The sequence below is a fragment of the Lissotriton helveticus genome, chromosome 11, assembly GCF_964261635.1.
Source record: "Lissotriton helveticus chromosome 11, aLisHel1.1, whole genome shotgun sequence".
NCBI classification, from domain to species: Eukaryota; Metazoa; Chordata; class Amphibia; order Caudata; family Salamandridae; genus Lissotriton; species Lissotriton helveticus.
The window spans coordinates 703864544-703885312 of record NC_136072.1 but is presented as its reverse complement, the minus strand read 5'-3'; the positions used below and the strand labels follow the sequence as shown (position 1 = coordinate 703885312).

Below are 20769 nucleotides of genomic sequence, written 5' to 3'. Positions count from 1 at the left end.
CCCGACGGAACTGCTCGCGGGTGGGGCCCCCTTCTTGGCGCCACTGGGCTAGTTCGGGAAGGGGCCTGAGCTCGGGAAGATCTTCATGGCTGGGGCCCTGCGGCCCCAGTTCGGGTTCGGCCGTGGCAGTGGTGGGTGGCGGAGGTGCCGGCCATTCAGGTTCTTCGGGCAGATTGTCTTCGGTTGGGACGGCGTCCCGGGTGGACATGGATCGGGTCGTTACGCAAACCCATTCAGGAAGGCCTAGCATCCCCAGATGCTCTCTTCGCTCGATCTGTGCCCAGGGGGAACTTTCCAGGTCGTTCCCTAGGAGGCAGTCCACCGGGGCATCGTCTCGGACAGTGACTTTCAGCATGCTGGACACTCCTCCCCACTCGAAGGGGATGCGAGCCATCTGGCACAGGCTCTCGGAATTGTCCGCTGACTTGGCAGGGCACAGAACGTGGGGCAAGATTTGTTCTGGGGTCACCAGATGGCAGCGGACGGCGGTTATGCTGGCCCCCGTGTCATGGAGAGCCTCGGCCCGGCGTCCGTTGATGGTGACCCACTGGCGGTACTTCTGGGTGTTGATCGGAATCTGGTCTCGGGGGATCATGTCTTTGTCGCCCAGGGAGGCGAGGCACATGGCCGCGGACTCCCATTCTTCTGGTTCCATAGGGACCTCTTCTTCTTCATCCTTTTCTTCGCTCAGAGCAGCTGCAGTGATTTGTCGACCGGGGGGCCCGGTGGTGCCGGGCCGCTGGTTCATGGGGCAGAGAGGATCATTGGCATAGTGACCCAGCCGCTGGCATCTGTGGCACGTAACGTTGGGGCGTGGCCCCGGTCGGGCTGGATGGGCCCCCCTCGGGCTGGAGGCTGGTGTAGAGGAGGCGGGCGAAGACCCCGGCGGGAGGTCTCGGCCTCGGCTGATGCCAGACCCGCCACCTCGCGGCCGGTGGTTCCCCGGGGACCCTCGTCCGTATTCTCCTGTGGTGTTCCGGTGGACGCGGTTGCTCGCCCACCGATCTGCTTCGACCGCTAGCTTTCGCGGCTCGGTCAACTTGCTGTCGAGGAGGTGCTGTCGTAGTTCAATGAAGCAGTTGTTGGAGAGGTGCTCCCATAACATAAGGTCGACCAACTGCTGGTAGGTAGTGACCTGACTGCCTTTGACCCACCCCTCGAAGGCTCTGCTAAAAAACATCACATATTCCACCCAAGTGGTACCGGGGATTTTTTTAGTCTCGGAACCTCTGCCGGTACATTTCGGGGGTGAGTCCGTAGCGCGTGAGTAGGGCCGTTTTCATGTGTTCATAGGAGGTCATTTCGGTGTCAGGGAGTTCCAGCAGGGCGTCCCTCCCTTCGTTGACGAACTTTCCCCACAGGCCGGCGCCCCAATCCTTCCGGGGCACCCGATGGGCGGTCATGGCCACCTCGTAGGCTTTGAACCATTGCTGGATATCATCGTTCTTGTAGTATTCTTTGACTACATCTTTCGGTAGGTGAACCTTGGTGTCCACGGGAGGGGCCGGGGTCTTGGCCCCGGCCGCGCTATCTTCGTTGATCTTGGCTTGGATTTCTAGTTCTCTCAAGCCTCGTTCGTGTTCATATGCTAGTCGTTTTTCTTCGAGGTCACGTTGTCTCCGTTTCTCTTCTAGATCCCCCTCCAGCCGTAGTTGCTCGAGGGCTATCTTTTTCTCCGCTAGCTGGAGTTCTCCGTCTAGCCGGAGTCGTGCAAGCTCCAATTCGTGTAGCCAGTTGCGCTCTCGTTCTCGAGCGTCTTCATAGATGAGGTCCGCATTTAGTGTTGCGGTTCTTTCCCCCGTCGGGGGTGCGCTGGTTTCCTGTTGCCCGTTCGGGCTACTCTCCTCTTCGGGTGGTCTGTCTCGGGTTTCCACCCAGGCTTGTAGGGCCGATTTGAAGTCCTCTTTTGTGCTCAGGCCAGTGGTAGTGATACCCATGTCTTTACAGAATTGTTTTAGTTCTTTGTGGCTGTATTCTTCTATCTTCTCTTTCTGGAATTCGGCAGGTAGGTTGGTTCCTTGGGTCGTCATGGTCTCTGTGTGTTTTTCCGTCGTAGCGGGTAGATCACTCTCTGTACGATTTTGCGTTGGCTTGGATCGCAGCGCCTGCCACCAATGTTAGGAAGGCGAACCCGGGGGAGGCAGAAGGTGTCTGACTGACCACCCCTAGGTCTACCCCTCCTTCAGAGAAGGGACCGAGCGATGTCGAGAGGCCTCCGACGTGAGGGCCCTCTCCTAGAATCGTACAGCAGAGTAACCACACCACTACAAATGTACACCACACGTAGATAGAGTTTTCAATCTTTATCTGGCAATAAGTATCGTTTCAATATATACAGCAGATCCCGAGATCTGGAAAGTCTCGTGACAAGGGGCAAGGTAGCGAGACAGTCTTATAGATGGTCGGTTGCAAGGAGACTCTACGCACCGCTCTCAGTCCTCGAGCTGGGGGGTTCCGGAAGGTTGGGCCGCGGCAGCGCCAGCAGGCTCCAAGATGGTTCAGCGAGTGTGGACCGCAGCAGCGCCAGCAGGTTCCAAGATGGTTCAGCGAGTGTGGACCGCGGCAGCGCCAGCAGGTTCCAAGATGGTTCAGCGAGTGTGGACCGCGGCAGCGCCAGCAGGTTCCAAGATGGTTCAGCGAGTGTGGACCGCGCCAGCAGGTTCCAAGATGGTTCAGCGAGTGTGGACCGCGGCAGCGCCAGCAGGTTCCAAGATGGTTCAGCGAGTGTGGACCGCGGCAGCGCCAGCAGGCTCCAAGGTGGTTACAGCGAAGATGGACCGCGGCAGCGCCAGCAGGTTCCAGGTAGAACAGCAAGGTGAGTTCGTCTCAGGGTCAGCGCGACAGCGTCAGCAGGGCTTCTCGACTCCGGGATACAACTGCCGTCCTACTCCGGGGCTGGCCCAGATATAGGTCTGGAGTCCTTTGATGTCCGGACCCTCTCGCCTGGGGGTCAGAGGGGCCGGGATGATGGTGTCCAGACACCCAGCAGGGGGTGGAGCCAGCGCTCAGGGAGGCTGATCGAAACCAGGCATCCGGGGACCGTTGGAGAGCCATCGAAACTCCCCTCTCCTTGTCTCTGGTTGAGTGGCCACTCTACCACCCGGAGGGCTCTTGGTGCCTCGATGGCGGGCTCGCTGGGGCCGTGGCCGGGCCGGGACCACGTGTCTGTGACGTGATGGGCCCAAGATGGCGTCGGGCCTGGAATGAGGGTCCGGGTGGGCACCGGACCGGTAATGCTGGGGCGGCCCGAGTGTGCCGTGTCAGTGGTTGTGGGCCGCCGGGTGGCAGATCTGGTGGTTTGTAGGTCGTGCAGAGGTGTGCCCGAGGCCGACCCGGGCTGGATGGAGGGCCGATGTCGTCCGAGGCCCGCCATGCGGGAGGGGTAGGACCACGCCACGAGGCCGGGTCCAACAAAGCCCATACTCCACCTGCAGGCAAATGAGAAGCAAAGAAAAGTATAGAAGCGGATTTCAGCATTGAAATAAGTTTCTCATGGAGGCCTAGCCTACTTGAGTGTCTGCTCTGGTATCAGCGTCGAGACAATAGTATCTCATGAACATATGTACCGATTTCCAAGTGGCTGCCTTGCAGATATCAGCAATCTGTGCATTGTGCAGAAAAATCATTATTGCTGCCTTCCCTCTAGTTGAATGAACCTTGGGAGTTGAAAAGAGGGGTTATTTGACAACTGTTAAGCGAGCCTGATACATGACACTATCCATCTGGTAATGGAGCACTTAGAGGCTGGGAAACCTGTTCTGATGGAACCATAGTTTACAAACAGTTGATCAGATTTCCTAATAGCCTTAGACTTGCCTAAATAGAATTTTAAGACACTTTTTAGGTCTAGATCATGAAGGGACCTCTCAGCTGGCGTAGAGGGATTAGGAAAAAAGGTAGGCAGTGAGACAGTTTGATTAACATGAAAATCCGACACCACCTTCGGAAGGAAGGAAGGAAGGATGGGTTCTCAGAACTACTCTGTTGTGGTGAAAAACAGTGTACAGCTCATTAGAGCAGAGCGCCTGAATCTCGCTCACCCTATGAGCGGAAGTGATGCTGAAGGGAAGCTTTGTCGATAGGCACAAAGGGAGCGCCCATGAGCGTGGAAAGAACCAGGTTTAGCTCCCAAGGGGGAGATGGAGGTTGGATTGGAGGGAAAACTTTCTATAACCTTTGCAGGAAATCCTTGACCACCTGAAGTTGGAAGAAAGCCGGTTGAGAGGGTGACTTTCTATATGCCGTAATGGCAGTGAGATGAACTTTTATGGGATTAAATTTCAGACCAGATTTGGCGAAGTGGAGGAGATAAGGTAGAATTACCTCCTCTTGACCCTAGGTACGTTGGAAACCATTCTGAACACACCACATAAAAAAAATTGCTTCCATTTAAAAGAATAAGAGTGCCTTGTAGAAGGCCTTCTAGACTCTTTCAAGATGTTCATGCAGTCCTAAGGAATACCTAGGTGTCCATACTGGAGGACCTCCGGAGCCATGCTGCTAAGTTCAGAGTTCATTTTGGACAGCAGTTCCGCCCTGCACGGCAATCACCTGTGCTGGCATTCCGAGAGGTGCAGAAGGTCCGGATGCCACCACTGTCGTGGCCAGTCCGGTGCAATTAGCATCATCCTCGCACTAGAGTGGGAGAATTTGGTTAAGACCTTCGAGATGAGAGGAAGAGGAAGAAAAGCGTACACAAAGCTTCCTGACCAGTTGATCAAAAGGACATTCCCGAAAAACCTTTATGCGAAGTAGCAGCATTTTTTGTTTGTATCTTCCGCAAAGAGATCGATGCTTGGACGACCCCATTCTCTGAAGATCCCTTCCACCACCTCATTGTGTAGAACTCAGTCTTGTTGATCAAAGTGACGACTGAGAGAATCTGCTTGAGTATTTTGATACCCTGGTAGGTGTATTGCTGTGATCGTCAGTTGGCCATGCCAGTTGCCAATGCCAGAGTGTTCGAACCTCTAAGGACAGAAATCGAGCTCTCCCCCCCCCCGTTTGTTTAGATAGTACATGGTGGTCGTATATAGTCCGTCTCTGGCCTGAATGGAGGGTTGAAAAGCCTTGAGGGATAGATGTACAGCCCGTAGCGCCAATATGTTGATGTGATAAGTCTGTTCTTTGGCCGACCATCGACCTTGAGTTTGGAGGGACCCCATTTGTGCTCCCAAGCCCTGGATGGAAGCATCCGTGATTAGAGTTTGAGCATGGGGAGAATGATGGAATTGCACTCCTACCAGGAGATTACTTGGACGTGTCCACCATGGGATAGAGGATTTTGCAGCTTGAGAGAGATGAACCTTGTCATCCCATCGAGCATTCAGTTGATACCACTTGTCCTCCAGATCCTGCTGTAAAGGTCGCATTCTCAGCCTGGTGTTGGGGATGAGGAAAATGCAGGATGCCATCGAGCCTGGTGTTGGGGATGAGGAAAATGCAGGATGCCATCGACCCTAGGAGTGAAGCAACCTGTCGGACCGAAGGCAAAGGAGTGCGAAGAATCTGTTTGCACTTCAGAGTGATAGATGATAGTCTCTCCTCCGAAGGAAACCCTTTTCCTCCAGTGGAGTCTATTGTTGCACCCAGATAATGTAGGCCCAGTCACTGTAAAAGTGCTAGACCGCGTTGATGGTGGATCCTCACGCACTCGGGGGAAGGAACCTTCAGAAGCCAGTCGTCGAGGTAAGGGTAAACAAACAGTCCCTGGGGCCGTAGAGCAGCTGCCACTACTGCCATGCATTTAGTAAACACTTGAGGAGCTGACTTCAACCCAAAGGGGAGAACTTTGAATTGGTAATGCTTGGATCCTACCATGAAGCGTAGTCACCTCCGAAGACGTAGGTTGACTGGAACATGGAAATATGCATCTTGCAGATCTATCAAACACCTCCAGTCCCCTTGTTAGAGATGAGATGTATTGGATGGTGAGCCAGCATGTGAAACTTACCCCTCTGGATGGATTTGTTGAGTGCGCGCAGATCTAAAATAGGCCTGAACTCTGTTTTTTTACCTTTCTTTTGGACCAGAAAATAACTTGAGTATACTCCTTGTCCGCGTTGAGAGACAGGAACCTCCTCAATGGCCAATTTTCATATAAGAGTGGATACTTCCCGCAGCAGCAGTGGTAGCCAGTGGTATACCACTTTCACTGGGACGGATGCTGGAGGTGGATGGCAAAAACGTAGAGAGTATCCATTCTGCAACATGCTTAATACCCATTGATCTTTTGTGATGTTGTGCCACTGTTGCATGTGGTTGGCTATACTCCCCCCCCCCCCCCACTGGAGTGGAAAACGGTGATAGGGGAAGTGAACGTTCATTGCTTTGAAGGGGTTTTGTCGAAGCAGTGTACTGGTGAAGGGCCACTCTCACAGGGGGAAGAGCGACACCCCCGATAGTGGGTTCTAGGTTGATGTTGTTGTTGCTGAATCCTCTGCCACTGAGGGGTTTGAAACCTCTGATGGAATGTAGCATAGGCTGTATCTGCTGCGGAATTCTTTTTTCTTTTCAAGGCCTACAGCCTTCAGGGTATTGAGTCCCTTTTCATTCTGCCCATCTCATCCTTTGTGCGAGTGCCAAAGAGGGAACTCTAAGAGAAAGGGAGGTTTAGAATTTGTTGCTACGCTTCGGGTTTTAGTGCAGTGAGACGAAGCCAGGATGCGTGTCTGACACAAATCCCATGAGCATTAGAATGAGCAGATAAGGTTGCTCCATCCGCTGCAGCGCTAGTAATCTGATTCACTACTAAACCCCCTTACTGTAATATTTCAGAAGTTTCTTTAAATTTTTCCAAAGAATCCCATAGGGCCCGATCATGGCGCACTAGGAGGGCCGAGGTGCTAGCAATCTTCAACATTGAAGCAGAAGTGCCACAAAACTTTTCTTCCCCAAGAGTTCTGAGTTATGCTTTCTTTATCTGGAGGCACCGATGAGGAAGAGGCCACTGCACAAGTCTTTCACCACTTCAATAATCACAGAATCCAGGAGCAGATCTGCTCTAAGGAATAGTGGATCCTATTCTGGAGGCCTGTACTTTAAGATCTTTGCAAGAGCAGTCTTAAGTGTTGCCAGTGTGAGAAACACATCCATAACCGGCTAAAGAATCCCAGTCACTAAAGGCAGCAGAGGTCTTGTCGCTGATCTATGATGCAGAGTTTCAAAGATCACAGAGGATGAGGTTTGTGGGATAGGCATGTCAATGTTCAATTTCATTTCCTCCCTGGTAAGCACTTTCTGAAAAGTACGAACATCATCCAATGGAGAGACTCTTGAAGGAGGGCTATCTGTCAAAGTAGGTGAATAGTCCCTTTTTGAAGAGTAAGCCGCGGATGAAGACCACAAAGGTTATCTGTGTCTTCTCTAATGACTACGTGCTGGGTACCGCCTTCTTGTAGGTGGAGTCGCCAAGATTGTGGGAGAGAGTTCTACTATCTGCACCAACCGAGCCAGCGGTGACCTGTGCAGGGGGCTTGAGTAGCCCAGAGTCTCTTGCACCCATGTTGAAGATTTCTGTCAATTATGTAGTGGCAACATCCACCTGGGAGAAAGGTGCACGGAGGGTGATCTCTGCTCTCTTGTCTCTTGTTGTACGGGAGGGTCGGTTGTCTGCGGTTGAGAATGCTCAGGAGATGGATAGACTGAGCTGTCCGACAACGGTTAAAGGACCGCAAACTTGACAACGCTGTGCATCTTGGCGCTGAATGATCAGAATGTCTTACTGATCGAGATTGAGGAGTCAACATCGATTGCGGAGACAGTCTCAACGTCGAGCATTGAGTCACAGAGACTTCTTGGACTGGAAGAGAGCGCCGAGAAGAAACTGATGGACTCCGGATTATCGATGATGGTAGAGATGCCGCCGACGGAGACTGGTGCCTTGATGCTGGCTTTGCCTTAGCCGTCGATCGAAACCATGTTGACGGCGCTTGTTGCTTCGACTTCGGCCGTGAGATCACGGACGGAGACTGATGTCTCGACTACGTCCGGTTAGGTGGTGATGGCGAGCGTGACAGTCGTTGAGGTGTCAGAGGGGGTGGAGTCCTCGACGTTGACCGCCGCCTGGTTGACGTCAACGGAAGGGTTCGTCTTGACGTTGAGCGTCTATGAGATGACGCTAACGGAGACCTGTGCCTCAACATTGAGTTGACGCCAACTGAGACGGACTACTCGACGTTGAAGGTCGCAGAGTTGACGTCAACATAGGAGGTTGAACTGACACCGGCAGAGGACTACAATGATTAGACTCCAACACCATTTTCGGTGTAGTCTTTAACGCCGAGTGGTGTTCTGATGCCGTCGACAGTGGCGGTCTCGTTGACTGGGAAACTTGTTACATTGCCGGAGGCATCTTTGATGCCGAGCCTGATGCCGAAGGAGAACAGACAGGTACCTTACTTCTCGAGGTCGATATTGGTCTCCTCTTCTTATGCCTCACTGGAGATCTTCCTATTGAGATAGATTTTTGGTTCTCTGAGACCATACAATCTCTCTCTCTCTCTCTCTCTCCTTAAGAGTGCATCTAGAAAGGATTTTACAGTGTTGGCAGGCCTCACAGGAGTGAGACTCAGGAAGACAAAGTATACACACAGGGTGTGAATCAGTGTTGGCCTTCTTGCCACAGGAAGGACAACCGTAAAAAAAAAAAGCATGTTGTGACAGAAAAACACGTATCTGCCAGAAAAATGGTAGTACCTTGCTCTACAGGATGAAAGATGTTGAGTGAACAGTAACTAACAGATTTTTAGAGAGAAATTTCTTGACAAAAAAAATCAAAAATAGCAGAGCTGAAACTCCAGAGTCCTGACTGAAGGAGCCGGAAAGAACAACTGACCTAACTGTCATATATAATTCATTTATAGAGTCCAGGGTCCCGGCACATGGGCATGGATAATCAGTGCTTAAGGCTATTGATGAGGATCCCCTGGAAGAGAAGTTAAGGTTACTTGAAATAAATATAATGGGTGCATTTTTTTCCCCCTAAAGTTTAAAATGCTACATTTAAACTGACATTTACACCTCAATAGAACATTAGTTTAACCTTGGTTTCTTTTCAGCAAATTATATATTATATATGCGCATTTTACCCAGCGGCGGCCACCACTGCGTAGTTTATAGGTAGATCAGACTTTCCATAGGAAAGGAAGTTTTTTTGTTTAGTTAATAACTTTGGTGCAGTTTGATGACGCTTCACCAAACTTTACAAAAAAAAAATAGTTCATCCACCCCAGCTTCTGCCTTCAAGGTTTCGGGGTGGTTCGTTATGTGGGGGCGCGAAAAAACAAAGGGAGGCCCAAAATGCAATTTAACCTGCAAAGGCTTCATAGGAACTTTAATTTTGTCTAACCATTGGGTCTTTAGCGAAGTCTACACAGGAATTGTTAGAAAGCTAGACCTTTACCCAGAAAACCATCGTAATTCATAAGTTACTGTAAATTGAAGTAACTATAACTCATGACTTTGCCATACACTGTTTATTACCCACAATATTTTACATCACTCATTAGACTGATAACATCAATAGGACATCTGATATTACATAACCAACGGCAACATTGTGCTGAAATGTCTTCCCCGATAAAAAAAGATAACACAAAACAAGGCTAAAAAAAATCATGATTGTAGAAAGGATTTTTCAGAAAGAAATGTGGAGCTCTTGTAACTTAACTTAAGGCAATATGTGTCATGATCTCTAAAACAAGAACAGGTAATGACAACTAGATTAGAATAGGAATGCATTAAGTATGACAAACTACTGTCAAAAACAGAGAGCAGATCTGTGGGTAGTGAATTCAAGTGGAGTGGAGGATGGTTATGACATGGTAGAAAGACCATCTTTGTACTGAATCCAGCCCCTTTTTCCGACTCTGACCATCTGGTATTTTGGGGGTCTTTTTAAAAGCCTTCGAACTCTTGTGTCAAGGCCTGAAAATGAAAATGACTAGTACTTAAATTGACATGTTTTAAGGCAACTATAGGTGTGCTCCACAAACTTCAAATCTGCAATATTTTTGTCACGTGCATCTACAAAATGTAACATACCATTTGAGCACAATCAAGAGAAGAATGCGCTTTAAAGTGCCAGAAAACTGGCCTTACCCAAACTGTCTTAACTTTCATTAGACAAATACTACAAACTTCAAATATGTAGCAGGTAGCTATGTAAGAAAAAAAACCAATGGAACGCTGTGAAGTGGCTAGCTACACTATTTCTCTATAACCTTTATTTGTATTAGTTGGAATAATTCCCACCAGCCAAATAAAGGATGCTAGAAAAAATTATGCTCTGGAATCTCTCATACTGTAAGGGCACTTTAATGTTTAAGGAAGAAAGCCTCTTGTAAAGTAACAGAAACAGTTGGGTCCAAATCCTATTGTTGGAAGCCTGCATGCTTGTGAATTAAAGATTTCTTAGACTGCGCCAATGGAAAATGGGCATCGCTAACAAACTGCTGATAACCTGCCCACACCGACTAACGGAGGGTGGTACTGATATATAGGCTCTTCCAATAAATCCAGCCTTTGAAGATGCCTTTCTCGACATAATCATCAACATCAGCTTAACGATCGAGCAACCATGGCATCATGAGAAACTATAACACCCAGTTCACTTAACCATATTTACCCAAAATCAATCACATCTATCAAAACCTATACACCCTCAATTTCCACTAAATTATCAGTCCGACTGACTCAGAAATAGACACTTGGCACACACTTTTTCCTCAGGGATGTTCCACAGGGGGCTACAAACCAGCCTAAAATCACCACTGTATTTACTTCAACTTGAACCCACCCATTAGTCCCACTAAAACAAAAACGCTTTAAAGACCATGGAGCCAGCATTACATCATAGCGGTCTAATTCCAGCTTGTCGGCTTGTTATCTTTTATCTGAATCAGAATAGTACAAAACGGCAAGCCACCTTTTGTGGGAAGGAAATTTCATGTCAAAATGGTTATCAGGTACCAGCCTGCTGTACTGGATTGAGAGCAGGAAGCAAATAAAAAATGCACAACGGTTTAAAAAAAAGCAAAAGAATTAAACAGTGTATCTGGATACTTTCCTAACTTCCCTTATGGTTTTGTTTACATTTCATCACTTTGATCTTTACTCTTAGCTCCTGGCTCTACATAATCTTAACTTTTCCCTTCGTCTTTAACCCTGTGCCAAAAACAGCATCTTGTGCAAGTCTGCACTATAATGTGTGCTTATTAGTTTCCCATTAACTTTTTTTCTGTCCCGAACTTTACCAATCTTTTTGTCCTCTCTTTCCATCCTTTTCATTTCACTTGTTTTAAAACAACATATATTCCTAACTTCCACTTTTCATTCATTTTAACAAACCTGTTTATTAGTCTGTAAAACTGTTGAACTGATTTATGCAGACCCCAGGGAGATACGTGGATAACTTGACGGACACGAAAACTAATCTTGAGGGGGAGTGTGTCAACATTACAGCTCTGCTTTAACAATAAATATAGAAAAAATAGGGCATGGTTACAACTAATACTCTGATCCACGTGCCTTTTAAAGGTAATGCTTTAGTCAAAACGATTCTACAAATAGTCCAACAAATACAATTAAGGTTACTCACCAGACCTGATGATTCATCCTGGGGCAAATTGTTGCAAGAAATGGTGAGAGTAGAAGGGAGGAATGATGAATTTTTGTATAAGTTTGGCTCTCCAAGATACTTTAAGAGGATTCGTCTGAAGATATTAAAAACAGCTTTGGAGGTATGGCACAGGGTAAGGGTAGGCAGTGGGATTGGGTACTATTCTGCTTCATCTCCAATTTGGGACTCGCCTGGTACCCCCGACTGTTTAAAAGATGCCCTGGCTATACCCATTAAAAGAGCCGGAATCTTGAAGTGGAATGAGTTAATGGATGTGGAGGGGATACACCCATGGGAGTATTTGAGGGCAAAGGTAGAACTAACCTATCAAGGTTTAAATATCTTCAATTGGTGTCCTGGCATACAGCGGAATGGGAGGAGATGGGGAGTAATGAGGTAGTAGAAAGGCTTAGCCAATCCCCCACATCCATAGCGAAAGAAATCTCAGTATGGTACCAACATTTAGTAAAAGGAGAAGATATGGGGATACCACTGGCAGAAGGGGTTTGGAACAACACCGCATTGGCATTGCAGGCAGAGGGCATGTTTGAACCATCCTTGAAGACCTTATATAAATATATAAAGTCTGCCTGCCTGAAGAAGAACCACTTTTTCGTGGTTAATAGGCTTTATTACACCCCCTATAAAATCGGGAAATTTGCCCCTATACCTCCACCGAAATGCCCAAGATGTCAGGAACTGATGGCTAACGATATCCACATGTTTATTGATTGCAAAGAACTAGTTCAATACTGGAAGGAGATAGGACAGGCACTGTCGGGTCTTTTCAGCACTACAATTAAAGTAAACTCCTCTCTAGTTATTTTTGGGGATGATGGATTCTTCTACCAGATAGCCACAAGTCAGGAAAAAGGGCTCCTCCTATATTTGATATTGTTGGCAAGAAGGGAAATATGTAGGAGATGGAAGGACCACCTTCCCCCGAGTAGTGAGGACTGGTTAAAATCATCATTTAGTATGGCCCGGCTGGAATACGAAAGGGCAGAGGGAAGCTGTCTAACATCTGGCACCCCATAATGAGGTGGGGAAGGAACTTAACCGCATGCGTGCGGGTGGAATTCCGCTTGCACGCTGAGATTTTGTAAAGCGCATGTTACGTGACGAGCTGGGCTCGTCATGAGCGTGCGAGGAGGCTACCTCATGACGAGCCCAGCTCGTCATGAGCGTGGAAGGGGTTAAGAATGATCCGGACACTCCAATGATTACACCGTGTCCCCGGTACTAAAGGGGAGGAGGTCTGGTGACCCAAGTAAAGCGTGGTCAGCCATGTGGCCCACAGAGAGAGAGTGCGGCTGTAAATGTTCCACAAAGACTTGACACGGTGAGATGAGGAGTAAAAAAAATAATAATAACACTGTAAACTGAGTTACTGTATATAGGAGAATAGAAAAGGTAACAGTATCAAACACAACTGTTATGGTCTTCTAAGAGAAACCGCTTTACTGGTAAAGATAGCCAACTATTCCCTGTAATCTGTGCAAGACCTCTTAAGACTGAATCACCTACATACACTTAGAAAAGTATGCATCTGATACAATTTCATAAACATGCAAAGTGGCCCTGCAACTTGATGCGTTCTCCACTCATGATCTCACAAATTCATGCCACAACCTGTATGTTGTCATTAACTGAGTTTGCACAAGAACATCAGCAATTTACATGTCCAATTTCAGAAAAGTTCCAAACTGCACAAACACCTCACCTACACTGTAAGAGATCAATTTCATCTCAGCTTCCTTGTCATATCTTCGTTTGCAACCACTGTGTAAAAACAAAAGGACCTCTCCACGATATACACATGCTGCTATGATTATGTTTTTAAACTTCGTTCCTAAAAGAAAAACATTACCTCTTGTAGCAGCTGCTGGATGTCATCTTCATCCTCCCTGCTTTCTTGCTCTTCATTTCCGGTAAGAAGTTCTGGGCTCGTGCCAGATGCAGAGCGGCTTGTAGCAGGATTTGCTTCACATGGTACACCTGCACCATCCATTTCCTCATTCGACAGCTCTGGTGAGGGCCTGCTGATTTCAGCATTTACATCTGCACCTTGTAACTCTGCTGAACAAGTTATGCTTTGATCAGTCTGACCTTCGGTCTTTTGAAGTGCATTACTGCCCTCTAAAGGACGGTTTTGGACAGTGTTGTGAGAACTACATTTGGAGTCTGAAGTACCTAATGTATGTGCAGTTTGCGAGGGCTCCTTGACACAATCCTCACCCATATGTCCAATGCAGATTTCTTCCTTCTCCATGTCTTTACTGATCCTTATTTCTTCTGCTAAAGGCCTGTCCTCCACTGACTTATCATCTACAGTCAGTGAAGCACATGGATCCGGTTCATCAGATGTTTTACTTTTAATTGCAATACTGTCCTCCTCTGGACCATGTAAAACCACTGCCCTGCTCTCAGCTTCTGAAGGTTGTTTTACATTCAAAACGTCAACATCACTATCGTCATTTGCAGTTTTCTTTGACACCTCACTGTTCTCAACTTCCAAAGCTGCTTGATTTACACCTCCAGTCGCCATTGTGTCAGTCACTGTTTCCCCGACATGGTCCGGTATACTGGAGGTCATTTGTACATTCTGTGTAGCAGCTTGATGTAGATCGATGACTTCCATTTCTACTGCTGCATGAACTGTATCATGCATTTCTAAAACCTTTACATCTGCTGAAGTGCTTTTACACGACTCTACATTTGCAAGTAACGTAGCCTCGCTGACCACAGTTTTGTCTGTTGCATCTGGAATGTCTAATACTGTACTTTCATCATTTGAAACAGCCCTGCTTACATCCAGGGCCTCACTATTTAATTCTGTTGTTATGCCAGGTAATTGCTCACAAATGCCTGCTTCGCTACTCCCATTTTCTAATGCAGCTTTGCACAAGTTTAGGGCATTACAGCCGTCTTCTACTGCGTCCATCACCGATTCAGAAAGACCTGCCACAGTATGATCACCTTCTGTGGATTTACTGACCTCCAGGACTTTACAACTAGCTTCATTTTGCACCATTTCCCCTCCTTGCCTAGTAACATCAGACACCTGGCTATCATCTTTGACAGCTGTTTTGCTTAAGTCCAGTACCTTACTGTAAAAAGGAATTCCCTCTTCTTCGCCTTCTGGCTTAGTAACATCTATTTCCAAAACAACTTTTGAATCCATTATCTCTTCCGCCTTACTTTTATCTTCTAAAGTAGCACCAATCAGGTCCATAGGCACAGAGCTGGAAACTTTCTCTGACTTTTCTGGGACTTGCTCATTGCACTCATTTTCCAAATTGTGCTTCACACTCAAATCAGTGCACACAGCTTCTTTGCCTGCTCCGTCGCTGACTATCTCAGGCTCTTCCTTCCCATCGCTTACCCAAGTGCCATATTTTTGCCGAACCCCTGCAGGAACATACAAAGGTTTATCTGGCCTTTTGTTAAACTGTCTTCTCCCACGACCTCTCGAGGGTCTGAATGGAGGAGTGCCATCTACACCTTCTGAGCGCTCAGATGCTCCTTCCCTGCCACTTCTGCCTCCTCTGTGTTTCCGATAATTATTAAATCCGGGAGCATCACGGTCACGGTTCTGCTGATTCCCTTCATCTGGGATCCTAGAGAAAAATTATAGTATAAAGCATTTTGTGAGTTCAGGATCATTAAAATGACTGCTTTAATTCAGGCTACGTTTCTGTGATTCCAATGCAGAGAAACAGGATAAACATTTGCATGGGGTCTCACAAACCACTTTACAACCGAAAGCAAAGGAAATAGAGGACATCAACTAGGAAGTCAGCAGCACATTCCCATCCAAAGTTGCACACATTTTCGTAGCATCATCAGTCAGGCCATTAACTTAATATACCCTGAAGAAAGTCAATGACGGCTGGATTAGAATCCCACTACTGGCAATAAAATCTGCAAGGAATATACCCCCAGATTCATCAATGTCCCGATTTGCGAGTCCTTAATAGCGATTTTTAAGGAATCGCTATTAAAGACTCGCAAAACGGGATTCATGTAGAAATCGCACAATTAAATGCGATTTCTACAGCTTTCTTATTTGCGATTCGCTAATTGCTAACTCCCCATTCATTCCTATGGGCCAAAGGCCCATAGGAATGAATGGGAGTCATTCCTTATTTGCGATTCGCAATTAGCGAATCGCAAATAAGGAAGCGATTTCAAGGGTGCCAGGGTGTCCAAAGGACCCTGTAGCACCCCTGAAAGGCAAATGTACACAGGTGTTGCGCACACACATGTCCAAAGGACATGTGTGTGTGTGTAACATACAACTTAGAAAAATGCACTAAAGTGCATTTTTCTAAGTTTTCGCTATTTACCACGAAGTTACACTTCGCGGTAAATAGCGGCACCATATTGCGAATTTGCAATTTTAAAAAGGTTCATGAATAGCATTTAAGGAATCTCTAATTGAGATTCCTTAAATGCGATTCTTCGCAATTAAGCGATTTCGGTAATTGCGATTTTTGCATTTGGGATGATGAATCCCAAATGCAAAAATTGCGCTTGCAAAGGGCCGGATTCTCAGAATCTGACCCTTTGCGAGGCGAATTTACAATGATGAATCTGGCCGATAGTTTGCTTTTTATAAGAACAAGCATTTACAATGCAACGGTTTCGCCTTTGTAAAAGTTAGAGCTATTGGCATTGTAAATGACAAATTTTTTATTTATGTGTTGGTTTTGAAAACCGATAAATAAATGGCATTGTCATTTACAATGCCAATAGCTTAATCTCTCGCAAATGCGAGACCTATTGCATTTGCACCCACACGCACACACACACACACAGAGAGCCACACACACACACAGAGAGCCACACACACACACACAGAGCCACCCACACACACACAGAGCAACCCACACACAGAGCCACCCACACAGAGATAAATGTAACTCTACAAAGCAGAACCACGCTTTTTTGTAGCGCAAAGTTCAGGAAACGACTGTTTAAATTTACATTAACCCAATAATAAGGACCTGCAAATTTAGTGTAGTTCCATTCGGCCTTTTTTTGCTATAGTGGTGAACACAAATTTGTATGAGACTTCCGGTGTGAAATGTCCTTCCCAGTCTCCCCAAATAACGTTGCCACACTTTAACTAATCTGCAAATATGTTTAAATAATGATGAAACTTTAAATTAATTAACCTTAACTGAAGAGTGTAGGTTCAGGCAAACACCATAGCATCAGTCTGGGTTTTCCCAAAGAACCATAGCTGCAGTCACTGTCACCCACTCTGGGAAAGATAGAGAAGTGTAGATAGAAATATACAGATCTTGCTGTAAAATAAAAATTTCCAGGGTGTTCTAGTACGTCTAACTCCCTGCCTAAATAAATAGTGCCCGTCCCCGTGGTCCTGGGTCTGCTTTTGCCCTTACACTAAGATCTCCTCAGACTTTCTCGGAACTGTCTCACAATCTGCCTTTAATGCGCTAGCGGCGCTTTTGTTGTTCTCGAGGTGGTTGTTCATTGTTGTTACGTCTTTGCTTTCACCCCGGGCTCGGAATATTGAACCAAGCGTTCTCTTTAACCGCTGCCTCTTGCAGCCCGTGTGGGCTGGTGGTGGCTTTAACTTGCAAATCATGCAGCCGGTCTCCAGGGAGGAGGACGCTTCCTGGTAACGAGGGGTGAGCACCCGGACCTGCCGCTGCTGGGTGTGTTTTCATGTGCCTTATGTTCACAGAGGAAGGAGCCAGTAAATGATACAGCAACAAGCAGGTGGGGACGGTGGCCAAGGAGAGACAGGAGACTGGGAACCAAGAGAAAAGCGAACAGGACATGGGACAGGGTAATCCATATTCTGTTGAAAAACTTCCATTGTGGAAACAAAAGGAATAATCGCAGCGTGGGAGGGAGTATGTTGCAGATGGAGGGGGGGTGAATAATGTTATAATGGAGGGAATAAAAAGTGAAACAGGCGGCAGAGGATCAAAAGGAGCGAGAGGGGAGGGCTCAGAGTATGAGGCAGAGGCATAGAGAAGTGATGCCCAAACTCTCAGAGGCTTAACTGGGACAGAGAGTCTAAAGAGCGGACAGGTGAGTGCAGGGACCGGTGCAAACAGAGTGGAGAAACTGATAGAGAAAGAGAGGCGTAAAGAGGCAGAGAGAGCGAAAAGAGACAGGGAAAGAAACAGGCAACTGTTTGAGAAAGAGCGACGGAAACTTCGAGGCTGAGAAAGAGGAAACATAAGATATAGGGAGAGTAAAGATACTTCCACAAATTTATAGTACAGAACGAGAGACAAGGAACACCTAAGAAAGGTGAATGAGACTACGGGAACCATGAGAGGAGTCAAACAGATGAGACTGACAAGAGAGAGACAAGCAGCGTGAAGGGGAGACAAAAAAACACGTACATATGCACCAATGCACTTATACACAATGGGGGCCGCTGCGAAGGTAACCCTAGCCTGGCTAAATAGGCGCGGGTCACCACCAAGACGCCACCGCGGCCCCTCATCCCTGCAGCACTCACTTCGAATCAAAGCCGTATGGAGCCAACGATAGCTGGGCACAGAAAGAACGTGCGTGAGGTTTCCACCGGCCGGAGACACGGACAGCGGGGGGTGGGGGGACAGAACGGGCACACGGACCGCGGGAGGGGGGCGGGAACGGACAGCGGGAGGGGGGGCGGGATAGGTTTAAGAAAAGCGCTTAGCGGCTCCCGCGAGCTGAGGAGCGCTTGTTTGTGTTGCGGCAGGGGCTGAAATCACTCTCCACCGGGCACCATCTTCAAAGAAATGACCAAACAAACCTAAACAAAAAAAAAAATAAACCACCGCCAACCGCCGCAATGACGTGCACAAAGGGGCTGAATGGTAAAAAAATCGCCGGAACGCCCATGAGTCGCCTCACAGAACGACGGACGCCTCTCTCTTTCAATGGCTAGCCTCCATTTATGGAGCTAGCCAATAGAAGACAGAGGCGGGACAAACATCCATACTGTAACTCAAAAGATTTCGCCCTGCACGAAAGTCTGCTGTGCAGCTTTCGACGAGGCGAAACCTAAAAAGCACTAAGCTACAGGGAAAAAGTAGATCGTTTTTAAATGCATTTCATAAATTACTAGGTAAGTGACAAAAAGGTGTTACAATACAGCACAGGTAGAATAAATAAACATTCCAAAAAGGAGTTGAGAGTTCTAAGTAAAACATTCAAAGGTGATTTCTTAATGCCTGAAATTTCCCATCTTAACCTCTCACAACACGTTCCGTCACCACAGCGATAAGCCAATGTTCTTTTCGTCAACAAAAGCTAGAGTATTTTCTGGCTATACTGAAATTAAGTTTGTATTTTGTGTTACATTAACAAATAACTTAAAGGTTGTTTCTCTTCTGCAGACCACTATGAAACATTATTCCAAGAAAGTAGAATATCTTTCATCTGGCATCCATATTTCAGATCTGAATTTCGAGAAGGCAATATCCTTTTCCTTTTTTTCTTAACATTGCAATAGATGAGAAGGCTAGTGGTCGATAGTTTAGCCCAACAAGAAAGAGGTTTTTCTTTTACTTCTGATGACTTTATTTACTTAAACGGAATGTAGAGGGAACTTAATGCGGCCCAAAACATTGTAATATATTTTTAATAAGGATTTGGATATTTTTCATTAAATCATTAGTACATTTCTTCCGTTTGGATTACAAACGGAACGAGATTCCAGAGTAAAAAGCAAAACTAATGTCATCCCAATATTCATGGTAATGAAGGACGGGCATCATCAAAAGCTATTACTTACCTTTCTAGCGTTTAAAAGGTTTCCTCATTCATCAAAACCCATTGTAGGTTTAAATTTCTGACCGTGTCAATGTGAACAGACAACAACACTGTCTTAAGACAGCTAATCAAGTATGCACATATTTAACAAGTCACTTTCAGCCACAGCGCAGTTTTAACCTTTTAGACACCTGTGAAATTAACTACCGCGCATTTTTTTTTTATAATATTTTTATTTGGTTTTTACAGACATATAAAACAATTAACATTTATGCATTTTGCGTTGTCCATACAAGGTGGCGATCCATTTACAGCGCATTTTTAAACGTTTATACACTTCTGTATGCGCAGCTCGTCCTTGTCGTGGGGACTGCTTTCACCTGTGTCTGCACTCAGCCTTTTCGCATGCTGCCTGTTCCAACGCGGGTCTTCCGTTTGTGTGGAGGGAGCTGGCGAGAGTGGGACGAGTGACATCCGGGTTAGCAGCCTCGGATTGGTAACGTGGGCATTCGGGCAATGCCCGAGGGGTCGGTGTCCGAGTCCTTCTGTGGGCTGCTTTTTTAGCAGTCTGGGGGGCATTTGGGCGCTGTCTCTATTGTTCATTCAGCCAGCGGCCCAGTGGGTGTCTGAGTGGCCTTTCTGGAGGCAGATGGGCGCTCGTTACCTCCGTTTAGCAACACGCAGAGGTCTCGCTGGTCAGCCCATCAATGGGTGATATTGAGCGGGGACAGGGTGCCTGAGCAGAAGTGGCCTCACTTGTTTCACCATTGTAAACTAACACGTGCATTTTTTTACCTTCTCCCCCAACCCCCCGAAGTTTTTATTATAAGATTACGCTAATGCAGTGATTTGACTGAGGAGTGATTATGCAAATGTGGGCCGATTTTTTTTTTTGCGTGCCCTGGCCGATTTTCAATCCCAATCCAACCCTGCGGGTTAGAGGAGGTCACGGGAGGTAGCACTCCTACGCTCATTACTTAAACTGCATGACAGCGCAGACGTGCCGCTGGCATGACAAAGGCAAGCCAGTCTGCGCCCGTTTGCACCTGAACGTCACGAGGACCCCTGCCTCTTTTCCCACAATTACCTCAAATACACTAAGATATGTATATTCAGGGGAGCAACTCATCAGTTTTCTATACCAGGGAACTTTGCTGCTGATGTCAGATGCTGTAAAGTGCCCTCCTTGGAGGGTTCGTTTTCCTGTCCGTATTGCCATTTCCAGAGCCTTTGGCAGGGTCTGGAGGTAGGTTTAACAACAGCTCCTCTCAAAACAGAGCTTATCTCAGCTTCTGAGGCACATCACAATCAATCTGTACCATAACTCCGGTATGGTACAGATTGGTATGGTACAGATTGGTGGTGGTATTGCAATAGTTTACAAAAAGTCAATAAAAGTA

General features: G+C 47.0%; 1 protein-coding gene across 2 annotated transcripts in view; it reads right to left on the bottom strand.

The window, feature by feature from the left end:
- Nucleotides 1-20769, bottom strand: part of LOC144791788 (uncharacterized) — a 222094-nt gene that overhangs the window by 120730 nt on the left and 80595 nt on the right. For both annotated transcript variants that reach the window (XM_078666553.1, XM_078666554.1), the window contains exon 4: nt 13491-15240. In XM_078666553.1, the coding sequence (XP_078522679.1) occupies nt 13491-14855 (1365 nt within the window). In that variant the 5' untranslated portion in view covers nt 14856-15240. The remainder of the gene's footprint in view (nt 1-13490; nt 15241-20769) is intronic.